Here is a 21,374-nt window from a genome sequence, read left to right as displayed (position 1 = left end):
ACAATCTTACGTTGCCCCTTTTTCAAACTTTTTTTTTTTTAATAACACCACTTTACTACCACTAGTTTTTTTTTTTTAACAATTTTATTTATAATTTTTGACAGCATATGACATTGATAAATACAATATGTATTCTTGGCTGTACATTTTATCAGAACCCCAATAAGCAAAACAATAACTATATAGATAGACAAAACACACTACATACTAATATAAATAAATAAATAAATAAATAAAAAATTAAAATATATATATATAGGTAACTGCCGTTACTGTAGTTATATAACTACAGTAACGGCAGTTACCTCCATCATGAGTAGGCGGAGTTTCTCTTTTCCAAGTCACAAGTATTAAACATTGCGCGAGTAAAGAGGCAAAAGCAACAGCATTTGAATAGCGTTTATCAATAGAAATGCCTGGAAGTATCACCCCAAAGAGTGCAATCAAAGCCGAGGGAGCAAGTTTGATTTTATATGCCTCAGAAAGTGTCTTAAATATAGCCGTCCAATAGTTGTTCAGAGAAGGTACTACCACTAGTTTTACAGTACTTTTTGGAATTCATGGTCAATGACCCTCATTTATATAGAATTATACCTAATATTTGAATTAAAAAAGCAGAAATAATGAATTATTATACTAATAGTTAAGATCAGAGGAACATACAGTTTAGTCAGGAATGAAAGTGATCAATTGTATTTGCAAAGAGCATTTTTTGGAATCCAATCCATTTTTGTGGTAATTTGGTTAAAAAGAAACCCATATATATATAACCACAAATAGACATTTTTTAAAGGGGTCAAATTTGAACCAAGGACAACAGGAGGGTGAAGTTGCTGCATGCTACTGTGAGATAGCTGCAATCTTGGCAGCCATAGCTGGTCATTTTTTCCCAATTTTGGGGTCGAATTACCTCTGGTGCATATCCTGTTGTGTATTATTTGGTTTAGAAGCCTTTATTGGTGATATTTCATGGTACAAAGTCCTGCTATTTACTCCCTTGCAGTAGCTCCAGCTTCTACTAGTAAAATCATGGCAGGGTTTCACCACAGGTCAACAGAAACCTAAAGAATATTATGAAAATATCAGATACGGATGGGATTTGTGGGATTGGATGAAGCAAATCTACCCCATTTATTTCTTAGTCTTGCAGTGCAGCTCTGCGTGTATCTACACTGTTAACTATTTGGAAAACAGCCACCTGGCCAGACTTAATGCACTTTAACTTTATAGCAGTTATGTCAAGCTGCAAACACAGACAAAAAAAAGTTTATGCAGCGTAACAAAAACAGTGCACTGTGTCTCCCCCTCATGTTCCTTTCTGAGCATTATCTGACAACTAGACATTCAGGCGTAAACACTTCGGCCCGGCCTGTTGCCCTTTATGTTTAGAGCAAGGCAGACACCAACACTTACCAATTCCAACTGTCACGTTTGCTTGCTATTAGCCCCTCAAGTGGCAAGCAAATTACAGCCATTGAGGAGGTGGAGCGCTTGTCAGCCTTTGACATTTTGTTTAATGCATTGGCTGTAAATGATGAAGTGGAAATAATTATGTTCTGTAGCAACAAGGTCATGAAGGGCCACACAGAATCAAGTAGTCCACAGAAACAGAGTCTTGATGATGCAAATGTGTGTGTGAGTTACAGATAAAAAAGAGGGAATTTGGCGATGTGAATGTTGGGTGAGATACATTTGTCCTTGTGTAAATGTGTGTGTGTATGTGTGTGTGTGTCAGTGCAGCATGCAGACTATTTCATTTTGCTGGCCACTGGTGCGAAACGCACCAGGAAATGTCAATCCACATGCACACACGCACGCATGCACGCATGCACGCATGCACACATGCACACATACACACACACAGCTTAGGGATCCAACACACTGTAGTAAAGTTAAATAGGCCTAGCAGAGTGTGCAGACACAATGTTGGCTCTCTGATATGAGCAGACAAGCTGAGGCAGTGAACAAACATGTGGTCACAAGAGGACCATGAGGCTGGAATGAAAGCTGGTTGAAGTGAGGGGAAAATGAGTTTGTGGCTAATGGGAAAACAAAACTTATGACAAACCTCTATTTCTGAGCTTTCAACTTAAGGTTTTGAACCCCCATGCTTACAGAAAGGTCAGCTCGTTTATCCAAAAAGAAGGTAGTGGTCAACCCAATTAAAAGCTTTGGTCAAATCAATGAAAATGGCACCTGATAATTTACTATCAGTAGATGCAGAGATCAAAAATAATGTGTGTAAAGTTCCCATGGCATAACAATTTCACTCATTGAGTTTTCCCCAGCCTGCCTATGGTCCCCCAGTGGCTAGAAATTATGATAGGTGTAAGCCCTGGGTATCCTGCTCTGTCTTTGAGGAAATAAAAGCTCAGATGGGCCAATCTGGAATGAGGCGGATCAGGAAACCTTTGAAGGTGATGGTAGGTGGGTTTATAAATGGTACATTTCCATGATACACCGGACAAGAACGGGACAGTTGGGTGTAGGTAAAGAAGAACAAGACAGTTGGGTGTAGGTAAAGAAGAACAGGACGGATTGATTTAAGTAAAGAAGAATGGGATAGTTGGGTTTAGGTAAAGAAGAACGGGACAGATGGGTTTAGGTAAAGAAGAACGGGATAGTTGGATTTAGGTAAAGAAGAACGGGACAGTTGGGTTTAGGTAAAGAAGAACGGGATAGTTGGTTTTAGGTAAAGAAGAACGGGACAGATGGGTTTAGGTAAAGAAGAACGGGACAGATGGGTTTAGGTAGCGTGACACATGGAAAACAAATCCTGGGGTGAAAGTCATGTTGTTTGACCCATCCACCACCCCAACCAGCCTCCCTGTGCGAAGTTTTGGGCTTTTATACAATTTGCTAACATTGTCGCTCTTAGTACTACGTGATCTTCATGCACCGTGTAGCTGCTGCTCTGCGCAGTACGTTCTACACACACCATGAAGGGGGATTGCGTCTGCATATTTTACGAGTTTGGAGAGAGAACAAGTTAAATTATCTGTTGTTACTGTTAAAAATATCATCAAAGTCCTAATTAATGGAGCCATAGGAACTACCACATCCCCAAAAAGGTTTGGTAATATGTAATCAGGACAGCCAAACACACACATGCTGGGGAGTAGGCATTAAAAATAGGTTGCACATGATGAAATGAGAGCCATCCTAAAAATATCTGCTCTGGCAAGGATTGCAGACTATTTGTAATCAGGCTGTCAGTTTATGAGTAATTTAAAGACTGCATACCTTTCATCAGAGCTCTAAAGCAGACCAGAAACACGTGTAATTGAGTGTGTTTTACCTGGTCTTAAAATACAGCATTATAAAAAAAGGTTTTGTAAGCAACACTAAATTCTGTAATCCATCCATGCATATTGATATCAGCAGTGTCTGGGAGTGTTAGTATGATCATTGGATTAATGTCTTTCACTGGGATTCAAGCTTCTTCTTCCTCATTTTTCCAAATTATGAACAATGACGTTTAAAAGGGCATAGATGTGTGTTTGCTAAAAGCAAAGCCCTAATCTAAATGTATGTTAAATGTTATTTACTACGCAGTGTTAATTTCATCAATGAAAACTATGATATTTTTTTCCCATGTTTTAATGGGTATTCGTGTTATTCTGATGTGTGTGAATTTTTCTTTTGAGCTGCTGTAATGAGGGAATTTTCTCCAGTTATCTTATGTTAAACATGACAAAAGCTAAACAGAAAGGGAAAATGACTATGACAACATGTAATTTTCTTTAGACGTTCATTTAGCTGTTGATTACACTTACGTCATCTACAATTGCTCGGAAAATTAAACAGGAGGAACAAGAAAAATAGCTCTGTGTCTAAACTCTGCTACCTTTGGGATTCATTTAAACACGGAGCCAGATCACGCTGCTCAATATCAGAATCCTACCACTGTGCTTCTCAGAATATTGGAATGGATATAAGAAATGTACGCCATGAAGTTTGCTGCACATTAATTCCTCCCAGAGGATAAAGCCTTTTCCATGGACAAACCATTACCATAAAACATCTTGATCCATAGCATGATGCATGTTGTAGCAGTAGGCTTATATTGATAAGCAAATCAATAGTAAAATATCTGAAGTTCTACTGGCCAGATTGCCATAATATCTGCTTTTAAATATTAAATATTGTTGAAAGGTTACCATGGGGCCAATATTCACTTGTACATTACATTGCCATGAAATTTATTGAAATAAATTATGTTAACTATAGACTGTCACCACTCTTTTCAAGAAGAGATTGGTGTATCTGAGAGGATTAACCCTTCCTTCCAGTGTACCCTTATTTGGGCTGCAGTCCCCATCACTGAATAGGAAAATGCTGGATAAAGGATCGATATCAAGACATTTAACTCCAAGTCATGTAACTCAATCGCCTGATGAAGACCTTGAGATGCAGTTGAAAGCTCTACAAAAAGCTAGTAAAGGGGCATTGAATCAAATATCTTTGTCAAAATACAATTCCAAAGGTCAACAATTACCTTTTTCCATCTTCATTCTCCGGTTTACTCAGGCCAGTAGTAGAAACAGTAGAAATCTGTTGCATATTGAATAATAGAAAACACAAATTCAACTGTTATGTTTCTGTATTAGCGCCTACACATTTATGAGGTAAAAGAGCCATCAACTGGTGAGTCGTACTGCATGTACCTAAGCAAGAAATGGTAGAGGGCAGCTGGTGGGTTTTGGGTAATGGTGCATTGTGGGAAGAAGGAGGAGGAGGATTTGAAGGAGCATTCCCTTGGGGAGTACGGCTCAGTGACTGCCATAAGTATGATGAATCAACCGATGCCTGAAACTCACTTACAGTAACTCCAGGCCCTGTAGACACCCGCAGATGAAAAATGACATGACTGAAACCAACGTCTTTATCTGCAAAGTTGGTCTTCATTCCACTTCCATCTCGTTCCATGTGCTCTGAAGGAGCAGCTATGAGAACAACTGCAGTGGCACTAAAGTAAAGAATGGACGTCATTAAAGCTGAATCGGTTGGATGTCACCCATTATTGAAGAAGTATAGTGTTGTCCTCAGCAGGGGCCCAGACTTCAATCTGTTGGTCATGAACTAATTCAGGTCAAAGAGAAAGAGTGTAGAAAGTCATGTAAGTTAAAAAAACAACCCATTGTCAACACTTCACATATGCTATGGTGAGATTTTGCAGCTTGTAAGACAGCGTTCTCCACCACAAGTGCCTAGTGTCCACCAGTGCCAAGCATAAAACAGATGTGCTTTCCTCTACTAAATGAAAAGATCTGCAATCAGTGATACGTTTTAAAATGTCATTTATTTTAACACATTAACTATAAATGTGTCTCTGGCTCTACTAATTTTCTCCTTAATCTCATCCACTCCTAATTAATCTACATTATCTACTTCCCCTTTTCAGGAATTGACATCTTCTCATGCAGAGATGGGCAGAACTGGGGGTTGTTGGGAGTGGCACTAGCTCAGTCCGTAGGTAGTTTGGAACCGGAGGGTTGCTGGTTCAAGTTGGACCCGTAGGGACCAAAGTACCAGTTCACCGCCAATGTGCTCTTGAGCAAGGCACCAAACCCCCCTCAACCACTTAAGGCCAGCAGCCCACTCACTCTACTCAATTAAGAGTATCAATTAAAAAGGAATTAAATTAATAGCCAAAAATTGTACAATAACAAGCCATAACAAGTACTCAAGTAGAAGTTCAAGTATTCATGAAAAAACACTTGAAAAATCATTACAACAAAATAAAGATAAAGGACTTGTATATTGGCTGATCAGACAGATTTTTGACACGCAGGGGGAGACTAGCAATAACACTACCACATAAACTACAAATAACAGCAAAACCTAACTAAAAACTTCCAAAAGAAATGTACTTTTACTTATCCTTAACTCAACAAAAATACTCAACATAATATAAATCTAAACCGTAGAACATCTAAGGAGAGAATATAGGTACCCCCTCCTGGACATAACAAGCAGTGGTAGAGTCAAATTAGGCCACCTCCCCTATAAAGCTGCTCCTGCTCCAAGCGCCCCCCCCTTTAAGCCAGCAGGCTTACTGGATCCCTCCCGGGTGTGGCTTCCAACACTGGTAAGCTCAAAAACAAATAGCTATACAAAAAATGACAATCCAAAAGCAACTAATGGTGCACACTCCCTAAAAGACACTTCTGTATGATCAACTAAATAAAGTATGTTGTATGTGGAATGAACCAAGTGTCCTGTAAGTTATTTGTAACTAAATACATGTTTGCAACAAGTGTATAATGTGTATTAAAAAAGCATGTCAACTAATCCTAAGGAAAAATATGCATGAGGTTACCGCTCTTAAGCTGGTTGTGTGGCCATGGCTGTGGCCGTCACACTCCCGTTGGCAACTTTCCTTCTTTAGCATTTAGCTTCTTGCAAAGCCACAGCAAAGCTCTTCCTTTCAGTTTTACTTCTGGATGGTCATTTATTAAGAGTTAGTGTGTCTTTTGTTACCATAAATAATGAAGCTCACTTGCTGGTCTCTGGCTGTGTTTGACTTCAGTGTCCTCCTCAGGGCCTCATTAGGCTGAGGACGACTGGTGTAACTGTTTGTGTCTTCCAGGGAGCCGGTATCTTCAAGACCTGATTAATAACACAATGATGGCTGCAGTTAAAGTGCTGCTATTTACAGCCGTTTCTTTGGTGCTTGCTGGTATAGAGGGGAAATATTTTGCGTCTCATAATTTTCTTCCTCTCTGTATTGCACTCTTAACTAGATTTGATTCAATTGAGTTAATTTTAAAACAAGACTAGAAGTCTAAAACCCCTAAAGGTTTCAATACAGTATTCATGACACACCACAACACCAAAGTGTTAGACAGTATGAGTAATATGGTCTGTACTGAGAGTTTTGCTCTTCTCGTGTAATGTAAAGTACTTACATTTTCCACTGATGGTGCCACTGGAGGACAAGTCATAGGATCAAATAATCAGAAAGGTTCATCCCCTTGGGAATATGAACATGCTCAGTAAATCAAATAGCAATCGGACAATCATATTAAAAGTCATGCCTACAAAGTTGAATTTGTCCTGATGGTGGAGAATGAGTAAAACTCAGGACCAAGCTAGAAAATTATACTTGTGTACAAGAAGAATTTGCTCCTATCTACTTAAAAGCAATCCTTAAAACTCCTTAAAAGGGAGTCATCCTGTGGACACTGATAGTCTACCATACATGTCAAGGAAATCCAGTCATTTTGATTTGAGACAAGTCAGTTACCAATGTGTTAAGATAAACTTGTATCTAAAGGTGCTACTTTCTAGAATAGGCTCATAAAAGATAACTATGTAAAGTTCTCTGGCGAACATGCATGTCTATACCAACTTTTGTGGAAATGCAGTCCATGACAAGGTTTCGATGACTAAAGTACAGTGGGTACGGAAAGTATTCAGATCCCTTTCAATTTTTCACTCTTTGTTTTATTGCTGCCACTTTTCAAAAATATAAAAAAGTTCATTTTATTTCTCATTATTGTACACTCAGCACCCCATCCTGACAGAAAAAAAATGGAACTGTAGAATTTTTTGCAAAGTTATTAAAAAAGAAAAATTGAAATATTGCATGGTCCTAAGTATCGGACGCTTTGCTCAGTATTGAGTAGAAGCACTTCGTTTTCTCCACATATACTGCTTAGAATTATCGCCAAAAAGGTAAATCTTGGTCTCATCAGACCAGAGAATCTTATTTCTCATAGTCTGGGAGTCTTTCATGTGTGTTTTGGCAAACTCTATGCAGGCTTTCATATATTTTGCACTGAGGAGAGGCTTCCGTCAGGCCACTCTCCCATAAAGCCCCAACTGGTAGAGGGCTGCAGTGATGGCTGACTTTGTGGAACTTTCTCCCATCTCCCTACTGCATTTCTGTAGCTCAGCCACAGTGCTCTTTGGGCTCTACTTTACCTCTCTCACCAACGCTCTTCTCCCATAATTGCTCAGTTTGGCTTAACGGCCAGGTCTAGGAAGAGTTCTGGTCGTCCCAAATTTCTTCCATTTATGGATCATGTAGGCCACTGTGCTCTTAGGAACCTTGAGTGCTTCAGGAATAGTTTTGTAACCTTGGCCAGATCTGTGCCTTGCCGCAATTCTGTCTCTGAGCTCCTTGGGCAGTTCCTTTGACCTCATGATTCTCATTTGCTCTGACATGCACTGTGAGCTGTAAGGTCTTACATAGACAGGTGTGTGTCTTTCTTAATCAAGTCCAATCAGTTTAATTACACACAGCAGGACTCCAATGAAGGAGTTCAACCATCTCAAGGAGGATCAGAAGGAATGTACAACATATGAGTTAAATATAAGTGTCACAGCAAAGGGTCTCAATACTTATTTTTTAATAAATTTGCAAACATTTCTACATTTCTGTTTTTTCAGTCAAGATGGGGTGCTGAGTGTACATTAATGAGAAATAAAATGAACTTGAATTTATATTTTGGAAAATGGCTGCAATGAAACAAAGAGTGAAAAATGTAAAGGGGTCTGAATACTTTCCGTACCCACCGTATTTGTTAAGGTGAAATGGCCATCCAAAGGTAGTGCTATTCTCATTTCAAGGGTTCAGCAAAATCCCTAGGAATCATCCTTTGGGGAGTGTGAATGAGCTCGATAGATGTCATTAAGACCATGCATGTACAAAATATAATTGTAATCAGATTTTTAAAATATTTGAGAACTAACATGGCCACCCTTCAGCTCTGCTGCAAACAAGCAAGTCTTGATATGTACTAAATAAATACATTTTAGATGTCCTCCTCATTGAAAATGGGATATCTTGTGAATTACTGCAGGCATACACATTGTTAAAAATGAGTATACGTTTGTTTTATTTCTCTCACTCTTTTACTGTTTGTGCTCCATCTTATTTGTCTAGCTGCTCAGTATTAACTGCCAGAGGTGAATTGCTGCTTGTGTCAGCTCTTTGGCTATTTATATCTCATCACGTAGAACTAAAATAGTACTATCTACCACATCAGTGTCACATGCCTCTATGGTGAACGGAGAATCAACAGAAAGGTCTTGATGCATTAAAATAATAGGGGTCTGTGTTTAACAATCTGTAACACAACTCTATATATAATCTAAAATCCAAGTTTCATTTATCTGGTTGGATTCTCAGTACAGCCCATGTGAGTATTACACCTGTAATCTGTGCATTTTACCTTTGGTTAATTTTACTGGTTATTGTGTTTAATTTCCAATTTATTTTCAAGTAGAGTGATAAGAGAGAGCACCAGTGGTCGAGTGAGTTAGAGAGGGAATGAGGAGGGTGCGTGCTGAACACAGCAGTCAATCAGAGGAATAAAACCAAGACCTTCTCACTCCCATCTCGTATGATTCGTACGCTTGGTCAGGTGCCTTTGTGCTTGTTATTGATGCTAAAAGTCTCCTTTAGCGTCAAATAACACGCTTTGCCTAAACACATTTGGTCGGGACTTTTGACCCTTTTGATACTGATGGGTTTAGGGAAAGGTCGTGGGGGGGTTTGGTTCCAAGAAACGTGGCAAAAAACGAGACGGTTAAGGACACACACGGAACACAAACCCCGCTCACCTGGGTGAAAGTTCTGTGTTTGACCCATCCACCCGCTCGACCAACCTCCCTGTGCAGAATTTACCCCTTACATACTCCTCGCTAAACCCAATCTACATGCTGCTCTCATCTACTCACCCAAGGGTGCCTTTTTCGTCATATTAGACGCTGACAGCCACTGACAGCCACTGACAACTACTGCACAAACATTCGTACTTTATGCGTTTGGAATGAAAACAGGTTGAATAAAACTCCACTTGCAGATTGTTTTTGACAACTCCGTGGTAAAGTGCAGCATTGTGGATTATGAGCTTCACACTGGCTGTGGGTCTGCGTCAGTTAGACATCTGCCTCGGTATGGCATGCTGAGGGGCAAAGCAGCGGATGGGAATGAGAACGCTGAAAGTTGCACACTGACACAGGGCCCAAAGGCTCTTTGCTGACACCCATGAACGTCCTGCACAAAGCAAAAGAAAAAGAAAAGAGAAAAATACAGGTAGAGGGACTCCATACATGCACCACCACACATGTTACGGGTCATAAGTGATGATAGAGCGCCGTAGAAATTGCAACACTGCATGTTATACCAGTAAGATATTGTTTTGGTATTGGCAGCTTAGCCAAGGTTAATCTGGTTTTGCATATGATTGTTTAACCTTCTTACAACCTGCTATCACCTGTCTTCTGATGGAGTTCCCTACAGCCTCTCTCAGAACCAGTACAAGATGCAGACCTTTAAATAGAGAGTCAAATTTTGTTTTGAACATTTCGCGTAGCCAGGAGGGCATGAGAAAGGAGGCATGAGACGGGAGATATCAAGGCTGCAGCCATACCCGACTCCACGACTGTGGAAGACTTGCAGTGAAGCACTGTGTTTGGAGTTTGAGATCTTGATGTGGGTCTGGTTTGTCAGGCTTCATAAAGCCATGTTCTGTCTGATGTTTCTGCCTGTTAAAGGGAAGTTTTACCTCGCCGCGGCCGCACTAAGTGAAATAGCTGAATTTGAATTGTTGGATCTCAGTAATTATAGTGTGGTCCAGACCTACTCTATCAATAAAGTGTCCTGAGATAACTTCTGTTAGGATTCAAACTTTTTTCTTCATATTTCTTGTGTGTGCATCAAAGTAAATTCCTTTTATGTAAAAACCTACTTAGCCATAAACTGGATTTTGATACTGAGCGAAGTGGCAGAGTTTTGAGATGTCAGGGGAGGCCTCGTTAGCTGGAAGTGAGTGCTAATAGAGGATGGCATGGAGAGGAAGAAGCAGGTTGATGAAAAGCTCTTTATGCTGCTTAGGCCAATCCTACGCACGTCTTCAAGGGCTAATCAAGCCTCAGAGGGAGCATGAGGTAGCCAAAGGGAAACAAGGGTTTATCTGAGAGCAGGAAGGCATCGCTAATCACTGTCATGTGGTTAGTTGGAACGGTATTGTTCTGGACCAGTGGCTGCACCCACAAAAAACAGTTGCATGGCATTCAGAGCTTCATCTTGGCCATCAACGCTTTATCCACATGCCTCCATTCTTATCTCTGTCTTTTCATATTTAGGTCTGTTTGTTAGTAGGCAGGCACAAGACGTGGAAGACACGGTTTTTATGGGGGATACATGATAGATTTGGATAGGTTTAGAGGCTAATGACTTGGAACACTAATTACAGAGATTAGACTGACTGATAATCAAGTAAATTGATGGCAAAACTGGACCTATAGATTACATTATTTTTTGGTTTAACCTTGTTCTCAGCTAAATGAAAACCCTCCAAAAACATATCCATATTTGCTGAATGGAACAGGCAGTGACTGCCTAGCTGGAGCATGTTAAATGATCCAAATTCTGGATAGGTTTATCAGCCAAAGTGTTCACCTAGGGCTGTGAGGGCTGGAACGATGCGTTTTACCTAACTGATTCTGCTGAATGCGTTGATGTGCCACACTGCACTGTAATGCTCAATTGCATGCTGATACAGCGTCTGTAATTTGATGTGCGACTCCGCAACTAAACAAATGCAGTGTATCAAGAGATGCAGACTTCTCTACAAAATTACTCACTTAATTCTGAACCGATTTTCAGGAAATTTGGTTTGCTATAAATGTGAGAAAATGAACATGACGCTGGTTACTTATTGGAATTAAATTCAGTTACTGGGAATGGATCTGATAATCGTCTGAATAACCACATTTTCATCTGGGACATGCAGACTCTGATCTACGAACAGTCAACATCAAGTGGAAAGTATTTCAAATTTTGGCTTTGGTAAGTTTCCGTATACTTATAGTATCTATGATATAGTTAGAACGCCGCCTGGTTGCTTGTCATTGTATACATAATTAAATTAATTCATTAATTGAATAAACAAGACTGGGTTTGTTCTCCAGACTCTAGTTAAAAGAAGAACATCCAGTCAGTTCATCCATACACCCCAAGACACCTATGAGTCCACTTCTGCAGGCTGGACAGTTGTCAATACACAAAACAATGCTACAAATATTGGTAATCGAAAATATTAAATTTTTATGATCCTTAATTCACTTTGGACACTTGCACACACAATACTATGATATAATAATGCAATACTGTAATATTATATTATAGTATTGTATTATTGTTATTATTGGAATGCATTGTATACAATGTTATATTATATTAGTTGAATAAAAGGTTAAAAGATTATTACCTACTGCACATTCCTTATAAAAAAATGTACAGTTATTACTCCACAACTGGAGAAGCTCCAAGAAAGGCCACAATGTAGCTATGAATCTGCTGTTGTCTTGCCTAACACGTCGCATAGCTGATGTGATGAACACTATGGTTGCAAGCTGCAACGTAAGACGTAATCTTGTTAATACGTGGACAGTGTCAGCCCCTCACATCTGTAAACCCATTTGTCAGTCAAACCCAAAGTTATTTTGCCGGGACTGGCCTCTTGTCAGTTAACGGACAAGGGTGGATGTCATGCAGGGGAGTCGGACCCGGATCGAACAAACCCCACTCCCATGTAATTACTCAGCCGCACCGTGTCCACTGCCTGCAGGTGGGATACTGAAAACACTCCTACCCCCTTTTGTTGGGAGTAACACTCAGCACAACACCTATCCGTGTTTGTGTGTGTGTGTGTGTGTGTGTGTGTGTGTGTGTGTGTGTTGCCTAAGCTGTATGTGTGAATGAGAAATAAAAGAAATAGCTTAAAAGTAGCAAGGAGGTGGGTGCAAGACCAAATGCCCTGTCACTCAGCTTTTGTAAAGAGTGTTGAAATTCTAAACTACCCAATTAAAAGTGATTTTTTTCACTTGTTTAAGTACGAAAAAGCAGGAGTGTGTTAGTGTTAATGGGGATTACAGGGATGATTAGAGAGAGCAGAGAGAAAGACAAAGACACAGCACTGACTTCAGTGGCGTCATGGTGTGCACATGCACCTGTGTGTGTGTGTGTGTGTGTGTGTGTGTGTGTGTGTGTGTGTGTGTGTGTGTGTGTGTGTAAGTATGTGCATGTGTGTGTGTGTGTGTGTGTGTGAGTGTTTGTACACACACCCCTCCTCCACCTGGGATGGCCTGCCAGGCAGAATTGAACAGCTGGATGCAGCTTCTTCAAACCCACACAGAATAATGGGTGCAATTTGGCGCTTGATGAATCCCAGGGAAAACAGAAATAATTTTCACCCGCCTCCATTATGCCTTGATAGCACTCCTCCAGTTCCATCTGCACAAGCCAATCTAACACTAAAGTGTCTGTTCAAAACAACAAATGCCTTTTAATCACTTGTGAACATCCATATGTTTTCATTGAAAAGGGTGCTTGACATCAGCAGCACACAAAAACTAAGAAAACAGATTCCAATCCCCCTGAAGCTAAACATGCTGCTAGACACATCAAGTTCAATCAATACCGTCGGAAATTTAAGGGAACAGACGTGTTTGCTATCTCGGTGAAATGATAAGATCGACAGGATTTCAACAACTCACTACTGTTCTTGCAAGTTTATGAAAGTGTAAAACTAGTCTCTTATACTGCCAAGACTCATGGGGTTTGATCAGAGTTAGGAAAATGCTAGTTTACATCCACAATGCTCCATTTCCAGGATTTCTTGGCTGTTACTTTCCTCTGTCTTTGTGTTGGCGTTCTAACCTCCGGTGGATTCCTGAGGACTATGGTTGACTGCTCCTCAGATCCCTGCAGGGTAAATCCAAACAGCTAGCTAGACTATCTGTTCAATCTGAGTTTTCTGTTGCACGACTATAACAACTTTTGAACGTACACATGTTCCACCAAAACAAGTTCCTTCTTGAGGCTGTTTTACAAACGCACCGTGGCTCCGTCCAATCCTTGCGATTGTGCTATAGCGCCCATATTATGCTTATTTTCAGGTTCATAATTGTATTTTGAGGTTGTACCAGAATAGGTTTACATGGTTTCATTTAAAAAAAAAGATATATATATTTTTGTTGTACTGCACATGGCTGCTGATCGTGTTTTCACCCTGTGTTTTTAGGTCTCAATTTTAGCTACAGAGTGAGACATCTTACTTCTATACTATCTTTGTTGGGAGTTGCACATGCTCAGTAGCTAGTTAAGATCCCATCAGCTAGATAACTTTTTCTTCAACTTTGGTCAGTCCAAGGCAGGATTAGTTGGGAGACTTCTTCTAGACGAGGGTCACTTGTGGAGTACCTGCAGAACAGGGACATGGAAGTAGTTCTTTTGGAGATTATGGTCAACTAGTGGGTGTTGTAGCAGTGTTTTGTCATTGAGAACAAGCTAGTATGCAAGCGCTAGCATGCTACGGTTAGCCACCTCGTCTCGGCTAGTGACGTAGAAAGCCGTACAGATTTTGAACAGCTCACCCGGAGACTGAAGACAGAGGTCATTCAGAAACCGTATCTCAGTCAAAACAGCGTGTTTTTTTTCTTCATTGCTTTAATGAATTAATTAAGTACTTATACATCACTTTAAAGAAATGTTGGATGCCCAGATAGCTTAGTTGGTAGAGCTGGTACCCATATATAGAGGTTTACTCCTCAACGCAGCGGGCCCGGGTTTGACTCGGACCTACAGCCCTTTGCTGCGTGTCGTTCCCACCTCTCTCTCCCCTATCTTGTCTTCAGCTGTCAAGTTAAAAATAAAGGCCAAAAATGCCCAAAACATAAAAAAGAAATGCCAATAAACCAGAGCACGTTTTTTTCCCATCCAGGAATGCTGTGTGGACTAGACACACCCTCCTCTGCAGCACTGTGGAGGAAGATGTGGCATTGCGAGACTAAGCTAATAGAGGTTCTGCAGAGTTCGGGGTTATTCTCTTTTCACTACAATATTACACACCATTACACATAGTCACTGGAGTTGTTGTTTATGTAAAACTATTGATGAGTTCCCCTTTAAATACACATTACTGGCACTTTTAATAAAAACATGTATATCCTCTTTATAAAAACATTAATCAGGGGACTTCTACCTCCACTTATTAAATTTACTGGTGTAAATGGCTGAATTAAGCACTTGACACTTGATCTGGAGAAGATGCTGTATTTCACACTCCACCCCCACCTCCTTTTCACTGTTGATAGCCTCACGAGACCCACTCAGCTCTGAGGTTAAAGGTCACCATGAGAAGGAGGGGGTAATGGTGGTCTGGGGGGGGGGGATTTTATGCGGACATCAGAGGAAGAACAAAGAATGGGTCATGTGACTCGAGGTGAAGCCTTTTTTCTTTTGTGCACCACATGGACATGAGCATCAGCAGCAGAGGGCCTGAGCAGCGGGACGACAAAACAGAGACACTGTGTTGTTCTGCGTGTGTGGGGTTTAAACAGGCCTAAATAGCCTCCATTCATCAGATCTTTCTCAAGCTGACTGGGACTGCCCCACTCATTACCATCAGTTGTTGCTCCAGCTTGTCCGGCTCTGCTGACACTTCTGTTGTCTTGCACTGTGCCGGGAAGTGTCAAGCCCTGTAGTGTGTACTGGTGGTGGTTAACGTTAGGCCATTGCAGTAAATAAAAAATCAATAAGTGCATGCTGTAAGTTTACAGCACCAGGCTTTTGTAATTACTTAACATTGTTTAAGACACGCTTACCTTTTTATATTTGGACATAACATCAACGTGAAAGACAGGACACTTGGATGTTCATTCAGAATCAGCTTTAAATGTTTTCTCTTGTCCAAGTCTATAATTCTACCCAAACTCTGTTCTGTCATAGCTGGTTCATGAAAATATTTTAAACAAATGAATTAGTATTGGAAATCGGTAGCAGATTTTTAAAGAAAACCTAACTTTTACATCAGGCACATGTCAACAGGGCCTAACCAGAAAGGCCAGATATGCTACTTGCACAACAGATTTAAAGTGCTCATATTATGCTTTTTGGCTTTTTCTTTTTCCTGTATCCTTTTTCTGTATGTTACAGGTTTACAAAGTTAAAAAGTCCAAAGTCCCCCCCCCCCAAAGGGACTTACAGTACCATCTCCAATAGAAAACACTGTTCACAAACCGCTCCAAACACCTCTGTTGTAGTCCAGCCTTTTTACTTCCGTGACTAACATGTGTTACAAAGTGACACACGTTATAATGCTCGCACTCATACACTGCTTCCGACTGGCTAGTGGTCCTTACCTAGGTACTGAGGATGTGCAACTCCCAACAAAGATGGAACAGAAGTGATATGCCTTACTCTGTAGAAAAACAGAGAGCTCAAAACACAGGGTGAAAAGAGGAGCTGCAGCATTGTGCAGTACAACAGAAATACAGTTTTCTTTTGGTTAAACCATGTAAGCCTATTCGGGTACAACCTCTAAATACAATGGACGTGAAAATGAGCATAGTATGATGTATTTCATGCTGCCTAAGCTTTTCAAAGTGGATAATTTCAGTTTATAACAACTTTGGACTTTCTTTTGTAGCTTTGGCCATTGGTTACGTTCTCTGCACCAGTGATACAAGTCTCCCATTGCCAGACCCTCTTCCAAAGAAGGTCTAGTGAGTCCTCAAAGTATTCTGGGTTGGGAGAAAAACGTGCTCTAGTTTATTGGCATTTCTTTAAACCAATCACAATCGTCTTGGGTGGTTCTAATGGCCGGATGTAGCCACGGTGCCGCAGCAAAATAGCCTCAGGAAGGAACTTGTTTCGGTGGAACGTGTGTACATTCAAAAGTTGTTTTAGTCGTGCAACAGAAAACTCAGATTGACAGATGTTCTAGACAAGCGCACTTTCTGTTGCTGTCTCTCCCTCTCTCTCCTGATGCTGTCGGGAGTTCTAACACATTCATAATTACAGCTGGAACGTGGAAAAAACACTGAACTAACAGAGGAATCACCGTCTTCTTCTTTAGTTTCATTAGCTTTTATTTGTTGCCTGTTTCATTTTTATATGAAAATAAAACCCTTTTTTAACTGCCATCCCTTCCCACCTGACAAAATACCTGAATTTTGAAGTAAAATTAAATTAATAGACCTAGTTTATTTGTTTTTAAATTTTTGTTTTGAAAACAAATTCAGATCCTCTCTAGTAAAAAAGTGGTTTGGTTATGTTTGAGCTTCACTGTGCAAAGTAATGGATTGCAGAGTTTTCACATGCATCTGCTAAAGAGGGAACCTTCTCTGTGCTAGCCTTGAATATCTGCAATTTACACGTGGAAACTCTAAACTTTCAGCGCACATAAAATGAGAATGAAGTTTCAGATTCTTGATTTTTGAATGAGGATGTTGCTGTGGAAACCCATATCAGACAGAAAATGTTCATCGCAAACAGGTTACGCTATTGATCAGCCTTTCATGTCCATGGTTGATGCTAACCTGCTGTCAGGCTGGCAGGTTAGAATGCTCATTCCATGCAGGTTTCAATCATCATCACATTTAGTTATTTAGCTCCTGAAATTGAAACTGTATTTATCCATCAAGTTAAAAATGTAACACACGTAGATGCCCAATCCTCCGGTCCAGCTGACGGTGACGCAAAACCAAAATTAACAATCTGCAAACTCTACTCGGAGTGAAACAGCAATCTAATCACCCAACCTTCTGTCCATGGCTCTGTGCTCCAAACCCTGAGTCAATACAAGCAAGTCGTCTGCCAAAGACATTACACAGCGTGCCAGATTACACATTGCTGCAAAATTCCATACATATGCAGGTAGTTTAGTAGAGTAATATGACACATATGACTCATTTGTTTGTTCTATTTAGCATTTTTGGCCTAATTACACAGTATTGTAGTAGTCCACAGAGGATATTTAAATGGATTAAATACTAACATTTCCATAAAGCATTAAGTGAAACTCTACTCTTTCTCTTAACACTTCCGCACATTTTGCTGGGAACAGCAGTCTCTTGAGAGACCAACCCCCGCATTACTTACTGGAGTAACCTATTTGAAGCCACTGGGTTAATTTCAGTCACCCATCTGTACTGTGGGTGTGGGTTTAGCCAAATTTTCGCTGCATAAATATGTATTAATCCACCCCCTTTTCTAAGACGTCAACAGACAAGCTCTTTGCTCCTGACACTCCCGTCCCAGAGGTGCCGAGGTGGCGAATGAAGCCTCACGCATTGTTGTGTTGAGCACGTGGGGAAGGATTGGAGCGCCAAGAAAAACAAGAATGGTTTACCGCCATTGTCTTAGCATCTGTGCCACGGTCGTGTCAGCAAGCCACCCTAGCAAGGGGGAGCCAAGTGCCAACGCACTTAAGCCAAGAGGAGATGCTCACATAAACATACCGTCTATACCGTATCTAGGTTAACTTTGTCTGGCCAATCTGCTCTGGTTTCACTACCCTTAATCTCCTCCCCCACCTTAACACAGTCGGAGGTACAGCACGTAATACCATGGGATTTCCATTCCTTTGCACAGGGTGGGAGCAATGAAGCTGGTAAATAACAATAATGTCAGTATAGGAAAACAAAAAAAACATAATTCAAGGTGCAACAGGGTTAGGGTTAGCACGACCTATTTGTATTTATTTTCTTTGATTGAGATGCCTGCTATTGTATGCGGAAATTAATTAAATAGAAATTTAAGTTTGACACAGAATAGTCACTTTCCCTCCTTACCTTTGCTCCCACATGAGAATACATAATGCATAAGAGAAACAGCAACACATTTCTTCAACTAAAAAATAATTTAATTTGCCAATACTGGACAATTAAACAGGAACATAAAATGTGTAAAAAAAATAAATACTGCTCCCATGGTGCTCTTTAGATGCTTTTATATAGACCTTAGTGGTCCCCTAATACTGTATCTGAAGTCTCTTTTATATGGACCTTAGTGGTCCCCTAATACTGTATCTGAAGTCTCTTTTATATAGACCTTAGTGGTCCCCTAATGCTGTATCTGAAGTCTATTTCAGCCGTGGTGCAGAATTACAGCCACTAGAGACAGTCCCACAATGAGCTTTCCTTTAGTATGTGCCATTTCTGAGTCTGTAGCATTTGAGGAGGAGAGGGGGGGCAAGATGGAGGGTGGGGTTGTAGCCTTGACCAACTGCCACTATGCTCGTTTGAAAGCCATGATGTCTCTCTCTCATAGAGAAAGGGGAGGTAATCTTGCCCCTTATGAGGTCATAAGGGGCAAGATTCCAGATCGGACCATCTGAGCTTTCATTTTCTCAAAGGCAAGATACCCTGGGCTCGGTTTACACCTGTCACCATTTCTAGCCACTGGGGAGCCAAAGGCAGGCTAGGGGAACGCATATTAATGTTTTAAAAAAAACTCATGAAGTGAAAATGTAATGCCATGGGACCTTTAACATACTATTTTTAGTGCCCCCCCCCCCCCCCTGAAGATATTTTTTTATCAGTCAAATTATGGCACTGACAGTATATTAAATGATACTATCACAACACTATATTAAATGCACATACATAATAATGTTGCATACATTATCAACAGTTACATTTCTTAACTAATAATAAATTACAACTTTGCCCACATAGGTACACAAAAACCAAGAATACACGCTTTGATTTCTAAACATGTTATTCAACATCAAAAGCACTAAGATAATTACATCCTGCACATTCTAGATATCCAAAGCACAGATTGTTAACTAGTATAGATCATGATTTCAGACTCCACCCAAAACCAGCATTGATCCCATACGGGCTGAGCTGCATTGTCAGGACTACACCCATCGATCAGCTCCTACTGGTGTTGAGTTGTGTGTGTGAGGGAGGGGGGTTGCAGGTTCCCAGCAAAACCAGTACATTGATCCAAAAAGACAGAGAGAGATTAGACAGTAGTGGAGAAGAACATTGATTGATCTCCAGCTGCATCCAAAGGGCACCCCTGTCCCAATGGGGGCTGTGGTGCACCTCCTCCATTCTTCTCCCACTCCTTCACTCCTGCTTGCTGGACCATGCATCAGCAACGTGTCCTTCTGACCATGTGCTGCCCTCTCACAGTGAATGAGCCTGGAGCAGTGAGAGGCACCACCCAAAACAACAGCAGCGGGAAGCCTTGTATTGTACTGCACAGCTGCCTACACTGTAAAGCTACTGTACCCACAACTCATCAACATTTACCTCTGGGCTACTTTTCCACAAATCAAACACATGCATCTGCACTAAAAAAACTGCTGGGTGTACTCTGGACTGTTTTCCCTGCATCCTTTGCAGCATGCTTGTATTCCCTCAGCTTAGAAAAGAGCCACATGCAGCTACAGTGCACACACAATTTCTCATCAACTGCACACATGTCAAACTGTGATAAATGAGTCCATAGCAGCGCAGAGCAGCCAAGGATTCCCAGTTGCCTAAGTCTAGAACTCAGCCAAAAGACAGCCAGCACAGTCCACTACCTATAGCCCCCAGTCTGGGGGCAAAGAGACCTTCACCTCAGGGACCGCAGTAAATATGTTACCACATTAATGTTAAACCGTAGCAATAGGGCTCCAATGCATCAACCTCTGCCACATGCATGCCTGCAAGAAAACAGCCTGGGGGGAAGAAACTTTAATTGAAGGTACTCTTCATTTGCAGAAAGGTTTGAGGCAATCATAAAACAAGAGAGCAATACAATACAGTTGCTGCAAGAGTTGTAGTGTATGGGACATCAAGACTGCAGCCCACCCCCCCAACCCGCCTCCAAACCACAGCGTGAACCGTACCTGTTTGCCAGATGTACAGAGGTTTAGTTTCCACTGCGGTTTGTGCATCCATCTCCCACATGGAGAGAAAGAGCAGGGCTATCCTCCAGAGAGAGGGGAGCGGTACCCGTCTTGAGACCCCCAGCATCCCCACAGCTCTGCTGGCCAGCCCCATGACCACTGCACGGTAAGTACTATAGTTCCCAATGCAGTCGAGAGGAAGAAAAACAATCCCAAAAAACAAGCCTGGTCCGAGGCGGGGAGCTGGACTGAAGTGTGAGTGTTGTTTTTCTGCTTCTGCTTTGTCCACACCAGTGCGTCCAAGAAGAAGTAATCCTAGGCGAACAGGGCAGAGGTCTCGTCGCTTCTTCTCCCTGTCCTCTCTTTTTATCTTTTTCTCCTGAATCCTTAATGAGCGTGTATGAGGTCTGGCAGTAGTAAAACAGGGAACAATAGATCCCTAAGCTCAGCCTGCTGCTGCTGCTGAATGCCGGGTTGATGCAGCGCCTTCCTCTCTCTCTTCCTTTCTCTCTCTCTCTCTCTCTCACTACATACAAAGACACATGCACACACGCCCGCCCTCTCTACCCCATCTACCCTCCCTCCTTCTCCCTCGTCTCTCATCCCTTTTTCAAAGGGCTCAGTGAAGCCGTTCTGCACTCGGATCGAAGTGGGCAGCTGGATCGGGCAGGTGGAGATGTGTTTGCTGGTAAAATTAAGAAGTGCAATAATAAGTGGCTATGA

The 21,374-nt window shown here is 41.2% G+C and overlaps 1 protein-coding gene across 2 annotated transcripts in view; it reads right to left on the bottom strand.

The window, feature by feature from the left end:
* thsd7aa (thrombospondin, type I, domain containing 7Aa) overlaps nucleotides 1-21,138 on the bottom strand; it is a 181,804-nt gene extending 160,666 nt beyond the window's left edge. For both annotated transcript variants that reach the window (XM_034891400.1, XM_034891399.1), the window contains exon 1: nucleotides 20,652-21,138. In XM_034891400.1, coding sequence (XP_034747291.1) covers nucleotides 20,652-20,805 — 154 coding nt within the window. In that variant the 5' untranslated portion in view covers nucleotides 20,806-21,138. The remainder of the gene's footprint in view (nucleotides 1-20,651) is intronic.
* Between the last annotated feature and the right edge of the window lie 236 nt (nucleotides 21,139-21,374).

This window comes from Etheostoma cragini, chromosome 14 (assembly GCF_013103735.1).
Source record: "Etheostoma cragini isolate CJK2018 chromosome 14, CSU_Ecrag_1.0, whole genome shotgun sequence".
In the NCBI taxonomy this organism is placed as follows: domain Eukaryota; kingdom Metazoa; phylum Chordata; class Actinopteri; order Perciformes; family Percidae; genus Etheostoma; species Etheostoma cragini.
This window is presented reverse-complemented; position numbering and strand designations above follow the sequence as displayed.